Genomic DNA, 27,643 nt, shown 5'->3' with positions numbered 1-27,643 from the left:
GTGCAGCATCACCAAGACGCTCAAGAAAACTGGTGAACAGTTTATCTGTCAAAGTTGCAATAATGCCAAGCGGAAAAAAAGTGATTAAACATGAAAATAGTTACTTTGCTCTTTTTTTTTTTGCTTTTAGAGAAAACCTAAAATATGTTCAATCAATTAACATAAGTAAATGTAACATGTTGCCACTAGTTCTCTATGTGATATTGATTAGTTTAAGACCACACTGGCCTTGGTTAAGAGGGCTTGTCCTTAGGTGTCCTTAAGTGCAACGGATAGGAGGGAACAAAGAATGTCTGCAGTACCTCTCTGCTATTGTTTGCTGTTCATTGATGCCCACGTTAAACAGCACGGGGAATACTCGTAGAGGCTTGCCCCCCTTGATCTCCTCTGGCAAGGTCTGGAAAACCAGTCGTGGTAATGGCACTTCTACAGTGAAGTGGTCTCTGAATGCAGGGAGAGAAAGAGAAAAAGAAAAGGAAGGTGATTAAACAGAAATTCAACACGTTTTGCAATGCTGTGGAATTTGATACGTTTGGGAAGTTGTACAATTTGACACCAAAGACAGGCCTGAGCAAAGCTATACAAAGAGAAACTGATTGTGTGTAGGCATGAGAGAAAGAGATTGTAAGTGTGTGAGACATATTGGCTTACAGATTGACATGGAGCGGGGCCAACTCAAATAAACTGGCTCGACCTTATAGTGGCAAATGTCCTGTAAGTGAACAACTGCTTTACTGCAGAAGGGGGCAAGCATTCAAACTGCCAAATGCCAAACAGCTGTAGCACAGTTGTAACTCAGAGACAAATTATTTAATTCACATGTGGAATAAAGTTCACCAAGTTTCAAAAGTCTGAGCTAAGTCCTCATTACTTGCCGTTTGGCGTGTTATCACACAGCATTTCTCTATTTCACAACTCACTTGGGGTTTTTCTTTGGCCCAAACAGCTCATACCATAACGCCCCTGAGCACCATGCTTTGCTATGATTCTTATGCACAAACAAACACACCCGCTATAAGAATTTGTCCCCGTCGTGGCATATAAATCACACCTATAACAATTATGGTCAGAGTGGATAATAAATACTCTGTAGATCCATGCCCTTTGGTCTGGAGTTTCATTCACAGGCTGCATGTTAAAAAAATGGCACAAAAACAGAAACACTTCCTCCGTAGATTCCATATCCTAGTAGATTAGATTTGTCAATATTACTTCCAGTGCTTTTACAGTAACTACTACTCAAAGCTGTTCAATAGCTACTTCATCTTTTATCTTAGTACACTGAATATGACACACTATAAACAAGAATGAATATATATTAGGTCTGTCAATCCATTAAAATATTTAATTACATGATTGTCTATAGTTGATCGCGTTTAATCTGTTCCAAATGTACCTTAAAGGGAGATTTGTCAGATATACTCTTATCAACATGGGCAAATATGCTTGCTTTATGCAAATATATGTATATATTTATTATTGGAAATCAATTAACAACACAAAACAATGACAAATATTGTCCAGAATCCCTCACAGGTACTGCATTTAGCATAAAAAATATGCTCAAATCATAACATGGCAAACTGCAGCCCAACAGGCAACAACAGCTGTCAGTGTGTCAGTGTGTTGACTTGACTATGACTTGCCCCAAATTGCATGTGATTATCATAAAGTGGGCATGTCTGTAAAGGAGAGACTCGTGGGTACACATAGAACATATTTTCTTTCACATATTTTCAGGTCAAAGGTCAAGTTTTCCTCGCGTAAGTTTGGAGCGTTACTTAGTCTCCTTCTTGACAAGGTAGTATGACAAGGTTGGTACCAATGGATTCCTAAGGTTTTCTAGTTTCATATGATAGCATTCACTGTAGTAACTTTGACAGCCCTAACATATATATATATACATATATATATATATATTACTATTTTTCACATACTTGTATGTTTATATATGGTCATATGAGTAATATGAAGGTCACCTCGACACTTCTGTATTCCCATAGTGAGGTCAATATTCAATCTGGGAGGTTTCAGAGTGTGGCACAATAAAGAGATCCGTATCAAAGAGGAAATGGCTCTTGTTGTAATTAGTTAATGTTAGACAGAAACCTTTGTACAGTTAAGTTCAAGTATAAAGTTACAGATTGTGCAGAGAACTCTGGGACTGTGATGTTGTTCGGTGTTGAAAGCTCCTTGATGCAAGTTTTTTTGAAAGAACTATGGAATTTGGTTTTAATTATAGGGAATATAATAACAATGTTGTGACACACGACACAGAGAGAGTACTTGAGAACCAACAGGTAACATTTACTACAAAGATCTTCACACTTATTGATGCTGTGCGTCAGATTAAAAAACAAAAAACTTGCAGACTGAACTCACTTTATTAAGAACGTTTCAGACCTCAGCCCTTCATCAGGTAAAATTTGTATTCATGTATTTATATGTTCATATACTGGATTTTTATTTAAATTATTTATCACATAAAGAAGGAACCAGGAAATTACACAGTAGTGGCATAGTTAGGATATGTTTATAAACCACAAACCCTATAATTAGTACCTAATTAAATGGCCCTTTTCCCTGAACCTTTCGAAGAAATTGCTGTAATATGTCAAACGGACGGAAAATAAAGAGTCACTCTCAAATCTGAAAATGAGAAGATGTTGATTTAATTAACTGTACTTGTTCCTTATAATGTACTGAAGTGCTACTATACTAGTCAACAGACTAATTGAACATGTTAGATTCAAGCAAAGAAAAGCAAACAGAGAAAGAGATGATGTCTCACCGTCGGCCACACACTAAAGGCTGGAGGTCACTGAGGTCGTCGGTCTTGGCCTCTGTAATCTGGAACGCGACTCTCTGCAGGTCTGAGATTCCAACCTCCATGTCCTCCAGCATCCCGATCTCCTCACCTTAAACAAGATTAGAAGTGATTCTTTTTAGTTACTCAAGATGAGGTGAGTTCAGCTCAAATAATAAAATGTCAGAGGGTTAAAACTGGATGATGAATATAATTCAGAAAATGCCACATTTTATACTGCAGAGTCATTGTTTTCATCATAAAAATGGGCATTATCTGTCTTTCAGCTGGTAGTTTTGCTGACCAATCCATTTCACTTCCTTGAGAGCTGCACCATGAGCTTTCGCGAACTAGCATGCATGAGAACTGATCATGGAGCTGCAGGTATCTACTGTAGAGTAGATGCACTCATATCTTACAGGGAACTCCCTTTAATTCAGTCTATAGTCTCTGATTGATTGATTTGATAATAGTCCATCCATGACACTCTGGTCAACCTTCCCCTGGAACAGGTTGCATTAAAATATTAAGTTATAAAAGCACTGCAGTGACTCATCCTCATTTTGCTACATGTTGTGATTTGTTACTGCTTAACAATCACTCATCACGTTACCCAGGCTCACCCGAATCAAACCACTTGTCTAGAAAGCAAACAAAAGGGAAAAGCTGTGTTAAGTGGAGGTTTTGAGGTTGCCAGTTCTGATTCTACTCTTAAACATGTACTCACTGTAGGTGCTGAGCAGACTCTCAAACTGGGCCACCAGACCAACCAGGTGGAGCTGCTTCAGGAAGCCTTGGTCCTGCATTCCTGCATACAGCCTCATGACAAAACCACAGGCTAAGGCTGCCAGCTGTTAAACACACACACACACACACACACACACACACACACACACACACACACACACACACACACACACACACACACACACACACACACACATTTGAACAATTTCTTTATGTCCACGGAGAGAAGAACCATACAAGGACACACATATTAAAGGTGCTGTAGAACAAATTCACAAAATTATGGACCAGTGACACAGGTCTTCACAATAGAAAACATAGTAGGCTTACTCAGATCTCAGGGATATAAGTAGCAGCGCCTCCGCCATACAGTATATGGCAGCTGCCAATGAAAGCAGAGACAGTACAATACTTTGCGAGCCGTTTAATAGGATTGTCGCGGTAGTCGGTGTTACGGGTGTTACACGGTGTTCGGGCATACACCGATTACTTTACACAACCACCATCTGTCGTTTTGCTTTTTTAAAATAGAAATAAAACCCATTTAGTTCATTGTTGCGTATCAGCAGCGTATTATCAATACATAGTCGGACGACGGACGCTACAAACTGAAAGTGAAAGTGTCTGCTCCGTACGGAGTCTCAGGTCAGAGTAGCAGCAGTCAGATTTACCACACACGGGACGAGAGAGTTGACAGACAAGACAATGGCCGAGGACTTAGTGTCAAATCAAAAAGCAAATAAAGTGCTTATTTGGAAATATTTCAGATATAGTTGATACAGTAAAAATGACAAGCAAGGTATGAAGAACTAAAACACAGTAAAAACAAGTAGAATAATAGCAAGAATAACCGATTAAGAGAAAGCTCATAAGGGGTTAGTAGGTTTGTATAGGGGAATCATAAAGTTAATGAAGCCATCGCTGTTTGGAGGATGGAGCGGTCACAGCCTTTGTGCGTGGCGCAGCGGCGCCAGGTAGAAACCTGCGGCCTTGCAGCGAAAGCTCGACCAGGAAGGCCAGACACACAGCCACCCGACATTAAAGATCAAAGTAAGCGCTCTACATACAGTATATTGAGCGTCATCTATTCTTGTAAAATGTTAGATCTTATCGTTTACACCGGTGTTATCACAAGTTTATTAAAATTGAGGACAATTTCCTCACTGTGACATCCCTACCGTTTAGCCCCCCTTTTTGGGCATCCCAAGTTGTTGAAGCCCTCTTACGACTAACCTTAGAGTGTGTCCTAGGTTGCCAAATGTTATAACAGGTAGTCTGCACCTATAACCAGCTCTGAGGTGGTATTTAGGAGTGTCTGTATTTAATGACCTTTATCAAAAAGGCTTCCTCTAGGCTAGAATCAAAGGTGCAGGCCCACTCTAACACAAACACATTTTGGGGTTCTTCATTGACCACTACAACATCTGGTGTATTGGCAGACAGGTGTCGAAAACTATCTGGGTTACTATTGCAGAGATGAAACATGGATTGCTACCATTCAAGGGTGAGGAGTGAGCAGTACAGTATAAAGCCTCGATACACAATCTGTCAAATGAATGAAACCTGTTGGGAAATGTCTACAGAAAAATAGCTTTAAAAAATGCTTCAAGAGGTATTTTGACTTGAGTTTGAGCGTGTGTGAACATTTAATGATATGTGGGAATTTTTTTTTTATGTGTTTTTGACAAGCTAGGCACAAGTTTGGATTTTGTGCAAAGTGCAGCACTGAGTGCGTTGCACTTTGGACCACAAAGGACGGACAATTAGATAATAAATTGCTTTACAGTTCAAGTGGCTAAAATTAAAAATGTCCAAGTATTTATTTTTGACGTTTGTATTTACAAAGTGAAAGATTGTTTGTGTATGATTGTTTTTGTGAACAGAGGGCATATACTGTACAATCAAGCTTTTACTAGGGATGTTTTGCGGAGAAAAACCTCCACGGGTAAATTACTGAGGACTTCTAAAGAGCTGTTTCTTGTCTCAGTGTGGCTACCTACTGCCTGACTGAAGACCACGTCTCGCCTCTGTTGGAGGAGGAAGCCCTGGGGAATGCTGCAGGCTGCCTCCTGCAGGAGCACAAAGGTCATGGCTCTCTTTGCCTTCTCCACCACCTCCATCACACACTCCTTTAACCTGGTCACCAGAGGACGCAGCTGCTCCCTCCACTCGCCTGCAGAGGAAGACGAGATAAAAAAGGGTGGTGTTGAAGACAGAGATGGAATGATATGGTTGTAGATTAAAATATGTCTCAACACTTGAGTTCTCAGCCAGAAACAACACGCAGCTCATCTGTGAGGTGAAACCGGTTCCTTGAAGATGGAGGAGGAAGAAAACCAGCAAACAAAACCACAAACACAAATTTCAAACTGGTTAAAGGAAAGCATAGATCAGCTGTTAACTCAAGAAACCAACAGACAAAAACACAACATTTAAAACTTTATATGAACATGACACAAAACTAATATATATAGTATGGTCATGAAATTACAAGCACGTAGTATTCTTTATTATATATATTCAGTATTCTTGTATTGCTAGGCACAGCGATTAATGGAAAATGATCTTCTTTTACTGTAAGTGCTGTAGTGTTCTTATGGGTGTGGTGATAATTATGAATATAAATACCCATCGCTTGTGTCATAGCTCTGAAACAGCTGTGCCAATTAGTGAGGTATGAAATCACCAATAGTTCTACGTTCCTCCGGGAAATGATATTGTTGTCTGGATAGTTTCACGATGAGAACACGCAGCACCACAAATCTGCAGCCAAAGGCAGATGGCGTGGGGCTTTTAACAGTTAATTACTACGCTGACGAAAGAGATAAATCATTAAAAAAATAGTTTGTTGAAGCTGTTTATAAAATCGCATCAATCTGACGCTATTTCAGTCATAATTGTACGCTACATTACGTCCTAAATGATCACTTCATATCGTAATTGATGTGCCACACTAGCATTTGCACCATAATACACTTCAAGAATAAAACATCAAACAGCATGTTTGTTTAAAAAAATGTTGGAAAGGAGGCAATGATGAGCAGAATTAATGAGCCCCAGTAATCTGATGTCTCCCGCATAAACACACAAAATAAATAGTTAGAACCAACCAGACTGATGTGTGTGTAGAGGTGTGTGTGGTTGTTTCTAACAGCCTGATGTAATCTAATCAAGGTAAACACAGTGAACAGCCGTGTGTAATGGCACCACGCTGTGGCGACACTTCTAAAATCAGAGGCTGCAGATTTATCAACATATCTGTCCTGCTGCCTTCAGATGGCTGCAGGGATTTAATGAAGGCTTTCATACAGTATTACACAGCTGTTCACAACAGATACTGTAAGAATCACCCATTCATTTATAGATCAATGCAGACTGCTTTAATGACGTTCATGCTTTAAAGGACCAATATGTAATATATTTACTGTAATAAATCATAAAATGACCATGACACGTCATCAGAGATTGAGGAGGCTTTTCGCATCAGGGACCCGGGCCCGGATCCGAGTACACTTGACCCCAAAGTCAAGTCGTTTGATTAGTGTGAACGCTAGGGCAGGGTTCGTCGATCTGTACGCGCCGTGTGTACTCGGGTACGGTTCGCATCAGGTGTGAAAGCCAAAACACGGAAGTGGACTTCCATCTAACGCGAGTAACGTTAACAGTCAGCGAGTAGTTTTTAAAGGGCAGGCTTTTTTCGACGTCCCCTGTCTCCTCCGAAACCTGCAGGCCACATGCTCGCAGCAAGTGCCGATCTCATCTTCTGTACTACAGGGCCATGAATGATAAAGCAGGAAGGCAAGCGAGAGCTTCCTTAAAATATAAACAATAGTTGGCATTGGGGTTGGGCAGCTGGGTTATCAAGGCAGCGAGCATTTGAGACACACAGCCGGTGAAGTGATTCAAACTACTGCTGCTGGCTGTGATGCTAATACACGCTAACTGCTATCAGTCACACCGAAGGAGCGAACGGCCCACGGCTCCAATGTTTTAAATTTGGACTGCAGTATTCATTTCTGATGCAGATTTGAACTAATCTCCTGGTCGGAGAGTGTTAAGTTAAAATAGTTTGTTTACATTTTAAGCATTATTTGGTTATTGTTGCACATTTGCCCCAAATATTTATTCAACACATTAACAAGAGAAAAAATTAGTCTTAAGTGAAGGACAGTGATGATGTGCCAAATGTTAGGTTGTGGCCAGGCTTGAGGAACTGTTTATTCATTACCTTTAGCAAGTGTTTGCTCGCTTTTTCATCTTCGCTCATCGCTTGCTAACTAGCTACACTCAAATGCAACATGTACTGTATTGTTGATGTGTTACAACTGACTGAGGTTGATTGGCAGCTCACTGTTTTTTGTAAACTATTAAAAAATCAGCATCACACCAATTTGTAATCCTATTTGTATGTATTCCTACTGTACACAAAGATATGGATATATCTTACTAACAAGTGACAAGTAGTTGAGTTAGTTGGGTTTAGTCAAGTTAATTAGTTGAACTTTCCATGTACGCCCTGACAACTGCAGAGATACCCCCTAAACCACTGGTTCCCAACCTGGGGGTCCCAACCCCCACTAGGGGTCGCCAAAGCTTCACGAGGTCACGAGTCCGTCTTGATTTTAAGGGGTGTAAGACAGCTGTTTTTTTTTAAATATAAAGTTGGCCTATATCTCAGCATTTCACTCATTTCTGTGAAGAAAACGAAATTAAATTGTTTTTTTTAAAGTTTGGATTATTATTCAAAATATAAACTTAAAACAAATCTCACAGGATAAGGGCACGGTGAAGACCTGAACACAATCTGTGTTCACAGAGCCTTCCCTCTCTGCTAAACAGCCTTGTCCTGCATTAGAAAAGAATGCAGTTAAAACAACCAAAGAGAGATAAATTTGTCAAAAAAGAAGCATATTAAGTATGTATTATTGTTAAATGTTTTTTTTTTTTTTTAATTATTAAAGATAACAGGAAAACTTATCTCTGATGCATTATTCACAGGAAATAATCTGCTCAAAATTCATCCAAATGGTTCATTTCACACAAACTTCCTGCAGTTATTGTGTTCACTATTTGAATTAATTGTACCGTTTATCAGTTGATCAGGTATGCACTATATACAAATTGTCATAATACACTGATTTGAGTTTATTAACTTTTGCAGCTGTGATTAGCTCCTTTATTTCCTTTGTGTTTTCCATTGTGAGACAACACTGTATATCAACAGCACACTCATAGGTGAAACGGATTCAGCATGCATACAAACTTATTTGAGTATACTTCATCTATGACGCTACCTCCTTAAAACCTGCTTAGAAACAGTATGTAGGAATTGGGACACAGCTATAGTGTGATTTCATGGTGATTTTTTATGCATTTCCTCCATCCAAAACAAGTTTCTGATGATCTCCTCTCCAGCCAACAGGGGGCAGTGTTGGTTAAGCAATGTGCTAAACTAGTCTTCCCACCATGCATTCGATTCAACTTCAACATATTGAAAAGTTCTTGAGGGGAAGTGGGGATCAGTGTGGACACACACACACACACACACACACACACACACACAAGCACAGTTAGATACCACCAATAATGTACAGCACATCAGCCTTGCCCTTGCCTTGTCAGAGAAATCATGTCTTATCTCATTCTGCAAATACCGCCTCTGCACAGAGAAGGCGAAACAGAACTCCAGCTGTCATCTCTATGCCAGCCCACCTGTCCAAACATCAAAACCCCCACGACGCCTTGTCATCAAAAGCCCGGGCTTCACCGGTCCCCGCTAGGAGATAAAGCCTCTCTCATTATTCTGTCCATGTTTGTATTTAGACAGGCAGATGACCACTTGCTCTGAGCCTGTTCAGCGTCTTAATAAAGGTGCTCGGGGGGGGGGGGTTTGAACTTCTCTTCCAGACTGAACACACGGCTGGACGGCCTTGTTCTTACCTGCCAGCTCATTCGGACAGATAGACACATGCAGAAACACATGCACACACAGGCACAAAATGATACAAATGCACCAGCACTTGCACAGTCACACACACACAGAGCCTCTCCTTGTCGCCTGGTCAGACTAATGCCGCCGCTCTGCGTGCCAGTTGGCAGTAGTAACAGGCTGGGCACTTGTCTGGACACAAGCTTGAGGCAGGATTTCATTGGACGTAAGGGAAGACTGGGCAGCTTGCGGTCAACAGTGAATGGCTCTGCATATCAAATATTACTTTCATCCACTTCTCTGGCAACGATTTAAGCTTCTCTTTTGCTAATGCTTAAACAACAGGGAGCTCTAAGTTGGAGCAGACTCAGGCTGTAGATACACTGAAAAACATTGTTCAGTGTTATTTCCCTCACAGTGAAAATGTATTTAGTTTATTAATATAATAATAAATATATTTTTTCTTCTTAAGCTAAATCTAGCTGCATTTTGTGACAGGAAGAGGAATGAAAATCTCAGGCAAGTAACGATACAATATTAACAATAATGATAGATACGTTAAAGACAACTCTGTATTATACTACATACAAAGTTACATATGATGCTTCACAGTAGCTAAAAACAACCTCTAAAATAAGCAGCTTTTCAATAGACAAGAATCAATTACAAACTATATCTATTTACTATATTTAAGAGTTCTTACGTTTTGTATTTTTGTGGTTTTGACTTTTACAGAAAAATGACATGAAACGGTTGATGAGTCATCACTCAGTGGGAGCTTTTTTTTTTTACACACAGCCGGTTGTCTGCAGATATCAAAAGCTTGATTTAATAGTTTCAACTAACACACATACAAACACATTCAATACAAATTGGGGACCAATTACACACAAGCACCTTGTTGTGCCACCTGTTGGTGCTGTTGTAGGATATTTTATTCTGCATATTTTCAGTGATGTAATGTAACTAAGTGCATTTACTCAAGTACTATACTTAAGTACAATTTTGTGGTACTTGTACTTTACTTGAGTATTTCCATTTTCTGCTACTTTATACTTAAATATTTTACTTTTTACTGCACTATATCTATCTGACAGCTTTAGCTACTTTACAGATTTATATTTTGTATTAATAATCAGAATCAACTAATTATTCCTGATACATTATTGTAGATTAAGCTACTGCAGCAGTTAAGTATTTAAAATTTGCCACATCATAACCAGCTGCAATATTAATTTGACATATACAGTAATGCAGCAAGTAATTTTAAGTTTGATACTTAAGGTACATTTTGATTCTAATATTGTTGTACTTTTACTCAAGTAAGATTTTGAATGCAAGACTTTTACTTATACTTATATAACTTATACTATACTTGTAACAGAGTATGTTTACAATGGGGTATTACTACTTTTACCTAAGTAAAAGTTCTGAGCACTTCTTCCACAACTACATATTTTAGAGTTGAGCTCCAGAAAGGTGTTGGATTACTCTCTGTGGGTAAGTATAAAGGGAGTAAGGTGTATATAGAATATGTGTTTATCCAAAAGGTAAGTATAAATGAAGTATATCTGATTCATCATGAGCCTTAAGTTGGATTTGGGTTTTGATTTTGCTGCTTAAGAAATCGACCGAAACTGACAACAAATGGAAACTGAACCAGATAACCATATTTATATTGAAATTAAGATCTCATCAATCCAAATTTAAACAACAAAAACAATTAAAGGGGCTGACCAAGAGGCCGTTCACTTGCCACGTTTTTTGCGCCCTCACATCCTTTGTAGTAAATTTAAACCCCCTTTGTTGTAAACCAAATGCGCGGGAGCGACTTCGTCGCGACGTGCAATCATTCCCAAGCGTCTATTTTTCAAGGCGCGACAGCTGCACCCCAAGATAAGAATAGTTCAACTTTTGGAACGTTACAGCGCGCACCGCACGTCATGTGACGAGGAACAACCAATCACAGCCGGCAGATATCTTTTCTTTTTTTCGTACATAAATGGAGGAGAAGTTAGTCATTTTAGTGCAGAGCTTTACTATCTGTCCCACTGACTATTTTAATGGCTTCATCTTTTCCATCCAAGAACATCACAACATCCAGTTGAATGGTCAGCCAAACTCGCCAAAATCGAGCTACTGTGAGGGATTTACGGTGCTGGAAATCCATTTATCTTTGTTTCGACTTTGTTTAGTTTAGTCAGTGAGGCTTAATGCTGAATTACCGCAACTTCATCATCATCATCATCGCAGCACGCAGGTTTTGGTTGCTTAGTAACGGCAGGCGCGACAGGAGCGCAACCTCCCAAGCACCTTGGAGAAAAGGATGAAAGCGGCATGTCTGGCGTTTACCACGCGTTTTTAAGACGCTATATCTGAACAGCCCCTTACTAGTCTAGCATAAATAACAGTATAGCATTGCTTAATTAAATTCAAGAAAGGTGGTTTAAAAAGTGGAGGGATGGATGGACGTCCATTACAGTAAAATACAACCTTTGTGTTGACTAATGTTTTTCAATACTGACTGGCCAACATCAGATAACGAGACTAATAATAGAACAGGGTTTCCAGTGATGGTCAGTTATGTGCCAATGTGCAAAATTGTACCCATTTACAGCCAAAACACATTTAATAGATGTTCCACTGATCGATGACTGTTATTTACCGGGGTTGTGTGAGGTGATGACATCAGCTAGCTGCTGCTCAGGGACCGGCTCCTGCTTGCTGTTGTCTTCCTCCTGGAGTTTATCCACCATGGCGATTACACAGTTGAGACATTTGGCCACATTGGCCCAGACCCTGTCCTGAAAGAGCCGAATACACAATCAGCAGTCAGATCAGCCTCACCGATTACATCTCTCTCTCGCTCTCTCTCTCTGTCTGAGATAGTGAAATTGAAGGAAACCAAAATGTGTCACAAAAACTGATATTGAAGCAGCTAAAACCATAAAAATATCTCACATATGTCAAAAAAAGGTGTTTCTCTTTACAGTCTAAACTTTGTGTCCAAAAGGTCAAAAGGAAATAGCCGTCTGGATATTCTCAGATTACTTTAAAAGCATTTCAATTGTTTCCAGCTTTCTCTTGCTTTTCCTGAACTCCAACTGTTAACGGACGATGCTTTCACTTTTGTGTGTGTGTGTGTGTGTGTGTGTGTGTTGTATGTGGTGGTGTGTATTTTGGTCTTTCGTGCTTCAAAAATATGGTTTGAACATGATATAACGGTGAGGAATATTTTGAGCGATAATTAGGCATTGGTGTGCAGAAATCATGTCAAACTCCTGCTGTCAGTGAGGCAGATGCCGTCCTCACACGCAAACAAACCAACAGTCACACACACATACACACTTCAATGAAAAGAAGCAGCATGACTTAAGATACTGCAGTGAGTTTGTCATGATGAAATGTCGAAACTCCTTTGAGAAAACTCTCATTAAAAAAAAAGAGTATGTTTGGCATGCAATCAAATTTTGCAAGTAATTGCAGTTCATCTGTAAGGCAGTGGTAGTTTATCTCCCTGTGTGTGCTCTACCGTGAGGACCAGCAGTAATCATTGTACATAAAATAAAAACAAAAAATCTAAAAGTCACAGCTTTGAACGATTTCTTAATGACTTAGAAAAGTAGTCACGCTCACCCACTCCTCCTCGTCGTACTCTTTATGGTGCGGTATGGAGTCTTGGTGCTTCAGCGGCCCACCTTCTCCTCTAGTCGTGGGTTGTGGTCCTTCCACATTATTACACACCGCTGGGCTGTCAGTGATCGACGTGGCCGGACTGTGACCCGGAAGTCCCTGAACTGGGCTCTGGTTCTGGTCGCTGCCCTGGTGGATGTGGCCTTGATGTTGGCCTCCCTGCACCGGGGTTTGCTTCTGATTCTTGGAAACGTATCCGGGCCGCGCTGCATGCAGTGCCAGTAGTGCACTCTTGACCATTTCATCCTTAAGCGTGTGAACAAATTGTTCTGTCTGTAGCGAAGAGAGAGAGAGAGAGAAAGATAAATTGGAAGAAAAACAGATACTGAAAGACATTGTGGGGAAGCACAACAAATTAAAATTTAAGCGCTGAAAAAGCAAAAACAGAAAGAGTAAAAGAGAGAGATTGTCACATTGGCGGGGTGAGTGGGTGGAAGAAAATACAGGAGGAAGTAATCTTGGAAGCGGGTAACTATTTCCAGAGGAAGTGAAGAGAAATAAGGAAAATGAACACTCTCTTCCACCATAAAGTAGCTGCTCTCCATTACTGCAGCACAGCCGGTGAGCAACAAAAACAGCAACAAACAACAAACAATTCAATTACTCCTCCTCCAGCCTGCTCCTCCGAGGAGCACACCTCCTTTGATGTCAAATTCACCAGCTACTGTAAGTTGATGATGATCCCGGTACCAAGGAGCCTCGCGCTCGCTGCTGCCGCCACTGCGTGAAAAATGATAAGGGCTCTCAAGAGTAATTGAGTTAGCAGTGCAATAAGCAATTTTATTACCACAGCGAAATGCAGTCTAACAAAACACGAGCCAAGCCCTCCATGAAAGGAAACCGCCGAGGTCATTACTGTATATACATATATCCTCCACCCTTTTCCTGCGGCCTACCCAGAGCTGGACCTGACCATGGGCAATCCACAAAGTAGGGCACATCAATAAGCTACTTATTTATGTTGCTTTTATGGTAAAGTATTTTTACTCAAATAAAATTAGTAAAAATTAGTAAAAGCTATACATTTTTCGGTAACACTTCATTCTACAGGTCTGCAAATTTCAAGGTAATTGGGTGATAATTAGCAAGTAACCTATTTGAAATTTCTTTGGAATTACTGCCAAATTACCCAAATATTTACCTAAAATGTATAGAAAATTACTTTATTATAAACATGATTTAATAATTATATGCTAAAATAGCATATAATCATTAAAATAGGGCCCTTGAGAAGCGGCTGTGAGCTGCTCTTCATCGGAGATGGAAAACCAAAACTAATAGAAGACACCTCTGATCAGGCACAAATCTCACCATTGTGTGACTTATTGTCTACACAAATGTAACCTGGTAGCTAATGTCATGATTCAGGGAGTTTTTTTAAGAAATTTCAAATAAGTTATTTGCTAATTATTATCTATTTACCAGCAGACATGGAAATAAAGCATATAAATTAACTCTGCATTCGTTTCCTGGAAATGTATTAAATAAATTACCAGCTGTTTATTACTGCTTATTGGGAAATAGCGGAATATAATAATTAAATAATGTTTATAATAGATATAAAATAATAATAATAATAAATGTCCAGAGTCAAGACAGCCAAACAAAGTCATTTTTGATACATTTTGAGGTAAATATTGGGGTAATTTGGCAGTAATTCCAAAGAAATTTCAAATAAGTTTCTTGCTAATTATCACCTAATTACCATGAAATTTGCAGACCTGTAAAATTAAGTGTTACCAATTTTTCCCTCGTTTGATGCGCCCCTATGGATGGATGGTGCCCCTAGCATTCGCCTGAACTACCGATGCCAGAGGCTGGCTCTGGCCCTACCTCCCTGATGTGGACTGAACAGTTGAGACTGCTAGAAGTTGAGGAGACGGTTAGTCAGCAAAGACGTAGATGACTGAGGAAAAGAACCCCAGGCCAGTCTGTCCCGGTACTAGAGACGCTTTGTGTGGATCTTATGAGGAACTGATTCCTTTTTCGGCCTTAAAATGAAGCAATGTAGACCCCTTTTAGCATTCTGCATGACCTGTCAGCAGTTTAACAAAGGAGTGATTTTCACTTCTCTGATTGTGCCATTTGCGTAATTATCCATTACTCATCCAACTCTCCAGTATAACATAAAAAAAAGGCATAAAGTAAAAAATGGCAGAATAAGAAACTTAATGTTTTTCTTCTCTAATCATATCTTGACTCCTGAAGTTTCGCTTGTAGCCCTTTGGTGGGTTGAGTTCTCCATGATGGGAATCACTATCAACATGTTTTGTACCACTGAAGGTTTGCAATGCACTGTGTTGATGTAAAGCTTTGACAGCTCAACAATCTGGGTAACACTTTTATAACACATAAATACAATAAAAATACTATAAAAACATACTTATAATATGTTATAATCTGTTTATAGCACTGTATAATCATAGTTATGAGCACTTAAACATTCATAATGCTTTATAACATGAGTCATTACACATTATAAAGCATTTAATAATGACTTACTGTCAAATATCATAAAACTTCATAATTGCTGGTCACTCCTTGACCTTTTTTTTTGCAAGGATCATAGCGTATTATAATTCCCATAGTTGTAATACATTATAATCTATTTGTAATGTATTATAATGTGATTATAAGTTATTCTAAGTGGTCACTGTTTGCTTTAAGTAAAGTGAAGAAAATATAAAATCTATGCAAGACCAACACAGAAAAAGGTTGTAAAATCACTTTTCACTCTACTTAAAGCAAACAATGACCACATAGAGCAATTTACAATCACATTATAATGCATTATAACAGTGAAAATATTATAATAAATTACAACTATGGGAATTATAATACACTATGATCCTTGCAAAAAAAGAAAAAAATGTCAGTGAGTGACCAGCAATTATGAAGTATTATGATACTTGACCTTACAAATCATTACAAGATGCTTTATAATGTGTTATGATTATGGTAATAAAGCATTATGGATATTTACGAGTGCTTATAATTATGATTATACAGTGCTATAAGCAGATTATAACGCATTATAAGTATGTTTATGATACATTATAAACATGGGCGTCCTAGAAAGTTTTACCAGTCTTTTCTCATGTTTAGCATTTATTCCTCTATTTTTGAATTTCTGCTATTTCCTCCAGCTCTAATCTTCTGACGTCACCATATCTGACCAATGATCTTTCTGCCTGTGTCTCTCGAGCTGATCTGGGGCATCAAGATGCTCTGGGAGATTCAACCGAGAGGTTCCATCATATAGAGGTGGAAAATACGATTCACTTTGATCAAACTGTTTGGTTAGTTCGTAATCACTGAATATGTCGTATCAAAAGAGCCGGTTTATAATGTTAATAGCTATGATGCGTTCAGGCTCTAAGATGAGTATTGGGTTATGGTAAATTCTAACGTTATCATGATATGTTCAAATGTAATCTCGTAAAATGTAGTTTTTTAACGAGAAACTTGAATAAATCCAGATGTTTGAAGGAGATGTTTTCACATCAATATAAAATAGATATTAGAGAGGGAATTATGACCTGTTGAACTTCCTAACAAAAAAACAGTATGCAAACGGTAATAAAGGAGTGGATGTTGAAGTGCGTGGGATTTATTATTCCACTTTTGTTTTTTACTGTGGTATTGAATTGGTATCGAGAATCATTGAACTTTACTGGTATTTGTATCGACTACTAAATTTCTGGTATTGTGACATCCCTAGTGTAGGCCTATGGGAACTAACAAAACGCTTAAAATGTATTATTGCGGTGACGATTCAGTATAGTCAGTTAAGTTTGAAGATTCATTTGTTCGTTCATGTACTGATCACCCACCTGCTGGCTTTACTCCACTATGACTATGTCTACACTCTGTGGGGTCATGACCTGCTGATCTCCTATCTTCATATGCTTCACATCGGTGGAGTCTAATTGTCTAACATTTCAGTTGACCTCTTCCTTATTAACCTGCAGTTCCCAACACCAACTTGTTACTTCTGTTACTTTGACCACTTTTCACATATCTGACTCATTATAGCATTAATTGAGAAGAAACTTCAGATTTACTTCAAGGATGTATCTTTGACACCGTTCCTCCTACGATGCAGCTACTGCCTGTTTCAATCATTAAAATAACAACACAATTACTGGTCCAGCTGAGTCTGCTTGAACTGTTCTGCTCTTGATTTAAAAAAACATAAAGACTCTTATCCACATAGAATGGACCTTTTGATTAATGTTTGAGCGGAGAAAGCAAATGATGACTGCACTTAAAACACCATTGTATTCAATTCATATCCATTTTAATTGCCTTGCATGGATCCAAATGAGTTCCATTACTGTAAGTCAATGATGTGAGAGCTGAAATCTACGGATAAGACTGCTTGTGTAATTGCCTGAGAACAAGCACCTCTGCTGGAATACTACTCCTCGATGCACGCAATCGTACATAAAGACGTAAACATTATTTTAAAGATAAAAATGCCCAAATGACTAAAAAATGAGCCACGATTGATTCAGTAACCAAAACACTTAACGGGAGGTGGGAATTCAAAATGTAAATTCATATTCAAAGTGAACTCTGCTTATCTGACCTCAATGTTAATTTGCAATCTATAAAACCATGTATTATTCATTATCTTTCCTGAGATGAGTGAACAAAGACACACACTATTTAAAACAATCTGGATCTTATTTGCACTTCTTAACCACAGGGTCACAGAAGTCATGCATTTGACTATGACAGTACTTATATGGGAACTTTTTTTATGGACATATTTTCTATGCAATGCGTCTTTATTGTGGATAAAAGGGAATTACACAACCAACCAATCATTCAATCACATTCCTAAATATTCAGCCTGTACCAAGGCTTTTATCCTCAGCGAAGTTCAGAAAACATTTTAATGATACGCTGCACTGCAGGATCCTTATAGATACTGTGTTCAAAATAGAATATCAGAGGTGCAGTCCTTTGGGCAAAGGAGACAAGCACTGCAGCGTCATTCTCTTACCGAGGCTAAACCAAAGCAACTTTGCTCCTCCCCTCGCAAAAACTACTCCTCAGTGTAGCTCTTCCACACCTACCTGTTTTAGAGATCTGAAACGCTCAACATCCCTTGGGAAGGATTCTGTTGCTAGTCTTTCTTCAATATATCTGCTGATATGATCTTGACTGAGCAGAAGTGCAAGTCAGAAAGTGCCTCTGTGGACTCCTACTGCGAAAAAAATAAGGTCCGTTTGATCTAAAAAAGAAGAAAACTGTAGAAATCTATTCACCCCGAATGGTTTGGAATGGTTTTACCCTGAAGGATGAGCGGGTTTTGGTTAAAAATAGAGCTTTTTCACTCAATGTAACTTCACTTGAGAAGTGAAGGGAGGCTGGATGAATAGAGCTGGTCACATTCCAACAGCACTTGGCTGTGAAGACACTTACTCACTATTGCGTATATGACCTTTATACACCATATAATCTAACATAATCATGCATAGACGATCGAGCCACAGCTCTTCCCAGGTAACCGTTACGACTGAGACACATAACTTGTCGTAGGACACAGCTGGAGGGAGGGGAGATGTGTTGCAATTGCCTTTTCACTGTGATTATCATCAGAGTGAAGTTATTATTATCATCATCAACAGAATCATCAGCGTATATAGAGAAGCATCTGCCGTGTCCGACGTTAATCAAAATGTGCCCAGGAAAAGTATTCTGGAGTGAAATATCGCATTAGGCCTCGAGTCAGGAGGTCTGAACCGAGAAGGGAAATGTCAGAGGCAGCGAGTACTTGATAAAAAAGGTTCTTACATCCCCCTGATTTTCTCTGGAGGCGTCTCATCTTTTCCCAGATTCTCGGAAGGTGCGACTCACTGTCTTCATTGAAGAAACTTCACACACACTGCAGTGACGCACTCTCAAATGCATCCACCTTTATTTATATGTCTGTGAGAAGGATGTCAAATATCTGTGTATAACGTGAGTATAGAGGGTTTTTTGGGGAGTTTTCATTATAGATTAATCTGCCAATTACTTAGTCGATTAATCAATTAATCATTTTGTCTATAAAATGTCAGAAAATGGTGAAATATTTCCATTATAATTTCCTAGAGCCAATGGGGATGTATTCAAATAGCTAATTATATTCAACCAACAGACTAAAGGCGCTTTCACGAGCCATAATCCGAATCAGACTGAAACTGATACTTTTGGTTTGTTTTCTATTTAGTCTGGTTCGGTTTCACAGTACACAAATTAAAGCAGACCAAATTAAAAAACATAATCTGCTGAGGGATGTGTATGAAGGAGTGAATTTATCTGTCTCGAGAGCTGCCACTTCAATGCAGGGAATCGCAGAATTTGATTTATTGCTGTCGAAGCTTTTCACTTTGACTCGGCACCGAACTACTGTGCACACAAATCCCTTCTCCTCCAGTTTGATTATAACGGATTAAATGTTGGCTCGTGAAAGCCCACTAAACCTCAGTCAGTTTACCATTATAAGCACTATATGCACTTCAATACATCACATCAATCCAGCATCATAGAAAGTGGGGCGCATGTATTTATAACAGTATTGAAAATCATACCGTCTGGATTTCCAAATACCCTGGTATACTGTAAAACCATCATACTGCCCAAGCCTAATATGAATAAAACTGACTAGACTTTATGTTTGTGCACAGGTGCGTACATGCGTGAACAAGTGAGCATGAGACTGTGTGTATATGCAAACACACAGGTATCTGTGTGTGTCTGTAAAAAAAAAGAGCAGATTTTTGTGATAGATGACCAGATGTTGAGGAGGAAATACTGATATAAAATATGTGATGTTGTTCATGATTGGAGCCTTTGGAGCTTGAAGAGATTGATGTCATTTGAACATCAGCTTTTAAACACACACAGAAACACAGTTTCACACCTCCACCGCCCTCAACCACACACACACACACACACATACACACAGAAACGCAGCTTGAGATTTTAATCAGAGAGCAGCCCTGCTTGTGCTGACCAGGCCAGGGGTTTACTTGGCCAATGTGTGCGTGTCTAATCAAGGATGAGAGGAAGTGGTGACAGAGCGAATGTACCAATTAAGCAGGCTGATTGGGCTCTATTCCACTGTGGCAAAAACAATCTCTCCCACAACAGATTGCAATCTGACAGCACCAGATGTAATTCATTAATTATACTGATAAAAACGCCTCAACTCCATAAACCATCATGCTGCTATTCACTTTTGTTAGTTTGGCGGTTTTATGATGAGTTATGGATTTTTTCCTGAGGTTGTCTGTTTAGTGTGTGCATGTGTGAGAAGCAACTGCTGGATTTAAAGTTTTAAAGAGGACCTGTAATGCTCATTTTCAGGTGCATGCTTGTATTTTGGGTTTCTGCTAGAACATGTTTTAATGCTTTATTTTTCTCATAGCGGCTGTGCTGCAACACCACTTTTCAATCTCTCTCTGAAACGCTCTGTTTGAGCTCCTGTTCCCCCCCTGAAAATCCCAGTCTGCTCTGATTGGTCAGCTGGCTTACTCTTTAACTTAAACTTTATTACAATCGTCATATACATAGAGGTACAGACATGAAATGTGACCTCTGCATTTAACCCATCCTAAGCATTTAGCTGCTGTAAAACACCCAGGGAGCAACTTGGGATTCAGTGTCTCACTCAAGGACACTTCAACATGCAGACGGGGATCGAACCGCCAACCTCGTGGTTACAGGACGATCCGCTCAACCCACTGAGCAACAGCCGTCTCTGTTGTGATCGGTCAACCGAACCAAACTGTTTGGACTTCGCTCCAGCTGTGCTCTAACAGGCTTTGTTTGAAGGCGTGCCAAACTAGCCGCTAGGCAGGTATTATGCAAATGTATTACTTGGCGACATCACCACGTTACAGAAGAAAAGGCGTGACTTTAAGCGAGTTATTTTGAGAATGTATACATTTTGCAGTTTTGTTTGCAGTGAAACTAGCAGAGTAATATTACCAGGGCTTGAATTAAGTCTCTCTTGTAGGATAACTCCTCTGAGAGGGTAAACATTTAGAGTGTCGCAGTCAATTTAGGCTAATACATCCACCTGAGTGGTCCTCCGATTGCAACTCTACCAGGAAAACTATTGTCTATAGTCTTAGAGGCAGAACTCCTGAGCAAATAATGAAGTTGTTTTTGGATGAGTTTGGGTTTAAATGAATTTATCGCCACAGTTAAAGATTAATCTAAAAGGCTTTTCAGGCTGAGGTATTAACCTGCAATGTTTGGTGATATGTCCAAGAATAAAAGAGCTGGTTGCAGCAGCTTGAGGCCAAGAGGAATAAAGGGGTAGTTTAGATGGAAGTGGAGGGTTTGGGGGCTGCCTCACCTTGTCAGAAAGGTTCTTGAGTGCATCCCTCAGTCCAGGGGAAGAGTGCTCCTGGGCAGCCTGGAGGAGCTGGTCCGCTAAGCTTGTGATGAGCGGCTGGAGGAAGCTCATGGTGCTGAGTACCTCCTGAGCTTTGGCTGTGTGCTCTGGGGAGTAGTAGATACACTGGTAGGCAGTGCTGAAGCTGTGGTGGAGGAAAAAACACATCAATTCAGATTTGACAGTTGTGGACTGGGTATATGAAATACTCATGAAAGTGGCCCAAATCTGATTTAAAGAGAACTGGGCCACACTTGCTTGCAATGAGATTGTGGACATGCAGTACTGGACGGAAGCTCATTTTATGTTTGTTTAGATTAGTGCTGCTGGTTTTCATAGTGGCCACTTATCACCAGCATTTGCCAAAACTAGCAGAGTAGGAAGGGACCGTATTTGATATCAAACAAGCTACAGGCTACACAGCAGCATTCACTGGTTGACCTGCTCCAAGATCAACGCTGACACAAAAAATCCAAACACACACAACTGATCAAGAACAAGTTTTTGCAGTTTTTTTTGCAAGGCGTGAATTAAATATTGGGTCGGTAATGCCGAGAAATGAGCAAGAGTACACTAGATTGCAAAAAAATGAGCCAACTGAAAACCCTGCCCAGTGTTGCCATCTCTTTTCCAGTGAAAGTATCTAGCAGCATTAGCTCCAAAAGTCCTTAAATCTAGCGAAAAAGTCGCCAAGTCGGCAACACTGACAGTCCGTCTGTTCAGGTCTTCCTCCAAAGCTACTCCCCCGAAATTATCATTATGAACATAAACTTGAGCCGTCTATCGATTCAAATATTTAATCATTATTAAATCGCATGATTCTTCTAAGTTATTGCGATTAGTTGCAAATTAATCACACATTTTTCATCTGTTCAAAATGTACCTTAAAGGGAGATTTGTCAAGTATTTAATACTCTTATAAACATGGGAGTGGGAAAATATGCTTGCTTTATGCAAATGTATGTATATATTTATTATTGGAAATCAATTAACAACAGAAAACAATGACATGTCCAGAAACCCTCACATGTACTGCACTCAATCGCCAAAATTTAGCACAGGTTTGAAGTGTTATTTAGTGTTTGTCACGACATGCTAGTGTGACATAGTTGGTACCAATGGATTCCTTAGGTTTTCTAGTTTCATATGACGCCAGTATCTACACTCTACCTTTGACAACCCTAAGATCAACGTATCGCAATGAACATGACCGGCGAACATGGCTATTGTTAGTACTCACAGTTGTCTAGCTAGCTGCTATTGGAAGACTCCGGTCACGTGCAATGGGTGCACGGGCAGAGGGTGCGCAGGCAGGCAGGTAGGTAGCCCGTCCAATCATTTTATTCGGGCCGAATGAAATGATTGGACGGGTTTATTACAGTCCTGCGATATCCACAGAGAGCGGATTCTTTTTCTTTTTTTTGTCAGAGCATTTGGTTTATTGATTGCTGTTGGGATGTAAAAAGGATTTCAACAAATATAACAAAAATGTATTTGAACAGCAGTATCAACCATACCTTTAAGTAAATGTTAATGCTTTTCCACACTTGTGCCATATGTCTTGTGGTTAGACCATGCATGCATAGCATCACAAGGACTGTTACTATACAATAACATTTTTAAAATAATAGTATAGTATTGAACACATCAAATATATTTTATTATTAGAAAATTATTTATCTGGATGCCTTTGGATGTTGTGCAGTATGTGATGCACCACGTCATGCACAAAGGCACTTGCATGTAACTGTAGCAGCTCTAAGCTCCCTGCTGCCCTGCTGTGAATAACAAGCACAACCTTTCCTAGCAGCTACAGTAACAGTTGCATCTAATTGTATTTACCTTGCATCACAGGTGTATATCAGTCCCTGACTACAAACATAACATTAAACACAGTATGGCTCTGGAGCTTGAGGACGTATATCTATAACTCTTATTGTTACCTGACAACAGAAGAAAAGCTGCACAACTCTTTTCTCATCTGATCAAAAGAGCGTTAAAGAGCGGTTGATCATCACTTTACAATGTCAAATGGCTGTCAAGTAATGACAAACAGACAAATAATGGGGTTTTATTGGCTATAAACATTGTGTTATGGCGCACTAATTTCCTGAGCTCATTTCATTATGTGTCTACTTTTGCTGCCTAGAAAATGTACAGCGGCGACGCTTTCCAGGTACTCGGCCTGAACTGTCAAATTGAAACTGCAGTCCAATGTCAACCCATTTTCGCTTTATGAATAATTAATCCCTTCTTCATTTCTAGGGAGCTATTTAATCTCAGACAAAAACACCTTTTGTCAGTTCCCAGATTCAGGGCAAATCACTCCAATCAGACATTCTCCTCGGGTAAAGTTCCAGTGACTTTCAATGGGTTTCCGCTGACTTCCTGCCATCAGATGTAGCGTGGAGCCAGGCAGTCATTTGCAACCCTCCCAGCTAGTTTAGAGTCAGCTCTGCAAGCCTCTATGTAGGCCAGAGCCCAGAGCCAGATCCTAAGGCATAATTGACATAAGAGACATAGTGCGAGAGAGGAAGGGAGGGGCACACATACAAAGGGTGGCATAATACAGTATTCTCTGCAGCGCTCATAATATTTTCAGCGAGGGGAAAGATTGCTGCTTTAGAAGTCGCCCTTTGTGGAGCAGCACTACCTGATTTATCAACAAGTGTGGAAAATCTGAAGGCCTTAAGAAATTAGGCGTAGTACGTACTAGCTACTAACTACGTCTTTGACTGGCTAACTTTAAAATCTTGGCCTTGTCATTACGACTAATGAGCTCCCTGGAGGACTACCACCCACAAGCTCAAGGCTAATCAAAGGAATCGCTAAGTGAGAGAAAGGCACAGGGCAAACAGTGTGAAATACTCAACCACACAGAACACCACCATGTTATCCCCACTTCCATAACCATACCTTCAAATGCTAAGGTTTCAGCCACAGAAAAGCCCCTAATTGAATAATCTACTGCAACAAAGTAAAGTCTGTAAACCCCTTTCATCCCCTGTGAGCTTACATTCGTCTTATTACATTATGCAGAACTAAAGAGAGAAAAAAAATCCCCAAGGACTGCAAGAATACAGATACTCCAGAAAAGAGGCAAAGGAGAAAGTTGTTGGAAGAGGACAATTGCTTCAGCGAGTGAGATTCAATAACAGCCCTGTTGACTCATAAGTACAAATCCAATCCCATTAGGGAGGCCTATGCAGGCATAATGAATGTTGGGACCTGCCACCTGATGCTAGACGACAGAATTGATCCTCACTAAGGCTGGCTAAGGCGAGGAACTTTAATTGCCTCATCAGCATTTCTGTCAGTCCAAATGGGTCCGGCAAGATGGCAAACCATGAAAAGGTAAAACAGCACAAATTCGCGAACGCGAACTTGATGAAAGGCCAAAGGTGATGTTGCACACGAGGAGCCGATTGTCATTTCAAGCCTTGGGTATGTTTTCCATCCCTGATGTAATTTGGCAGCGCTGTGTGCCAAGTTTTTAAAACATGGTGCCAATAAAATGGGGTGGACATAAAAATGCACAATCTAATCCAATACAACAGCCCTGCAAAATACCTTTGCGGATCTTATCTTTTGTTGAATATGTAGGTGGTGATTGCACCCTGGGGTGATGTCTGAGGCCATAGTTTGTGGTGTCATTGGAGTCCATGATGTATTAATAAATGAAGACAAAAGCAGGAAATCCTCCCACTTGTCTGGGTCTGACATTGGCGAGACTTTGAGCCAGTTGCAGCCTCAAGCTGACTCACAGCACACCTGAACTCATAAAAGGCCTCATTCTTCACAAAGGAGCTCCCAGAAGAACTTGTTATTTACCGTTTGTTTGATGGCAGGACTATTTCATGTTGAAACCTGGATGCATTTCTTTCAAGTTAAAACATTTGGTTCTAATGCTGTTGCCATTTGATCAGACCGTTTCCAGCGTTTGATATCAATGGTATTCTTTTGCCTTGCTATATTATCTGTAATGATCACAGAGAAAGTGGAAAACCCTTTGAAAATAACATAAAGGGTTGGATGGCTATTTGTACTTGAAGCATAAGTTTGCAGATTCTTTATAACAGCAGTGGCATATGAATGTTCATTGATATTCATAATGTGAATGTGAGCCATTTGTCCAGGAACTATGTAAACCTTTAAGTCTGCATGCTATTTATGAATATTTATGTGTATGTCTACAGACCTAAGAGACTCATTAAATTTCCATACAGGCAGTATAGTGCATCTCTAGTGAACTGGTTTTCTTGTATTTCCCCTAAATTGACAAACTAACACTTCAGTCTAGAGGCTTTTCTTGATGCACAAGTTCAATTTTACTGTGCCATGATGTGAAATAATGATCAACAAAACTCTGATTTCTTGCATGCTAGAAAATCTTCACATGTATGCAGACGTGCAACAGCATGAGGAGAGCTTTCAAATTGTAATTCAGTTAAATTATCTCAAATTAAGAGCTGCAATAGATGAAAGAGACTTATTTGTGCAGACTGTGAACAAATACATTACACAGTACACATTAATTATATATTAGGACTCATTATCCTAACATTGACCAGCATACCTACATCCACATGCCTGCTTTGTCACACACAAACCCCTTTTATTCATCTATTACTGACCTGCAGACACATCTAATTGAAACAGTCATACTCCAATTAGTCCAGGATTCAGTCAATTTTAATATCAGATTTTTATCAGCATCTCTCAACCAAAACAGCTTGCACATATGAAGGCCTTCGCTTTTAGCTGATTACCTCCCTATAAAGCCATCTGAAGGTGGCAGGTTTGTTAATTTGTGCGACACACTTTGTCAAACTTAAATTACATGTGGCAGATCTACACAGCTTCTCAGTTTATGCAGTGCAGTGCACAGTGGAGACACATGCAGTAAAGGTTGACCTGTGGCTGTGATGAACAGCGTGATATGCAACTCTAGAGCAGAATCATGACTCGTCATATAACTGTGCTGGTTAAATGCAGATTGCAACCAACTGAAACTTCTCCCGTGTGCCGAGCGTGTAGGAGAACTACGGTGGCCGGCGCAAAAACGTGAGCAGCCCTATCTAGAGCCAGTGTTTGGTTTGTCCGTTCTGGGCTACAGTACAGGCGGCCGGCTCCGTGAAGAGGACCCGCTCTGTATGTAGATATAAACAGCTCATTCCATGGTAACGAAAACACAACAAATCTTATTTTCCGGTGCTTGTACACTAAAAAAACATAGCTAATAGCCAATACCGTTCTTTTTATTTTGTTTTTGCTGTTTTTGATTCCCCATTTGTGCCAGGGAAACAAATACATCTTCATCATAAAAAATAACTGAGCTGTTTTAAAGTCATTCAGCAATACACTGTCTTTGAATGAGCACAAATTCAATCATACAATTTTATGTAATCAACCTTTAATATAACCTCCTTTCACATGAAAAATATTCTTTTTTTGTTTTTGTTTTTATCAATAACTGCTTCAAAAGCCTTTTCAGCTGCTATACAACTACTTACTCAATGAGAAGAGTGTTTCAGTACTTACCCAGCCCAGCAAAAATATTCAATTAAAATTAAAATTAAATGTAAATGTAAATGTAAATGTAAAAGTGATTAGAAAGCTAAGCAGTGTTTCTCACACATAGACTTTACTTGGGCAGGCCGCCCAGGAATATTAATAGCCGCCTATTTGGGGACCATTTTTCATTTAAATTCTTTTATCCGTCCGAGAGAACGACGCCATCCTTGATCGATAAACTAGTGGACGGGTAGCATTGTTTTACTGCTTAGTTTTTCATTGAACATAATAATGTTCTTGTTGCAGATCTTTCTCAAAGACAGTGTGATACTCACACACGGACGACTTTTTATTTCACTTTTATTTGTAAACAAACCATACGTGCACTGCACTGTCACGCCAGTCATGTCCAGACAGTGGCTTCTTCTCTGAATCAGCAGCTGGTTACTGTTGTTCAAGACTTACCGCAACAGATAAACATCGACCACTGCCATCGGCGAATGTCATCTTATTTGCCGATAGGGCCGAATGGAGTCTACAAGGCGAAAATTGTCCG

At 39.6% G+C, this 27,643-nt stretch overlaps 1 protein-coding gene across 10 annotated transcripts in view; it reads right to left on the bottom strand.

Moving 5' to 3' along the window:
* Positions 1–27,643, bottom strand: part of inpp4b (inositol polyphosphate-4-phosphatase type II B) — a 288,579-nt gene that overhangs the window by 14,623 nt on the left and 246,313 nt on the right. For all 10 annotated transcript variants that reach the window (XM_037764035.1, XM_037764032.1, XM_037764033.1 and 7 more), the window contains 7 exons: positions 21,535–21,718; positions 13,119–13,448; positions 12,148–12,286; positions 5,554–5,726; positions 3,534–3,657; positions 2,792–2,918; positions 303–443 (listed from right to left, as the gene is read on the bottom strand). In XM_037764035.1, the coding sequence (XP_037619963.1) occupies positions 303–443; positions 2,792–2,918; positions 3,534–3,657; positions 5,554–5,726; positions 12,148–12,286; positions 13,119–13,448; positions 21,535–21,718 (1,218 nt within the window). The remainder of the gene's footprint in view (positions 1–302; positions 444–2,791; positions 2,919–3,533; positions 3,658–5,553; positions 5,727–12,147; positions 12,287–13,118; positions 13,449–21,534; positions 21,719–27,643) is intronic.

This window comes from Sebastes umbrosus, chromosome 3 (genome assembly GCF_015220745.1).
Source record: "Sebastes umbrosus isolate fSebUmb1 chromosome 3, fSebUmb1.pri, whole genome shotgun sequence".
NCBI classification, from domain to species: domain Eukaryota; kingdom Metazoa; phylum Chordata; class Actinopteri; order Perciformes; family Sebastidae; genus Sebastes; species Sebastes umbrosus.
This window is presented reverse-complemented; position numbering and strand designations above follow the sequence as displayed.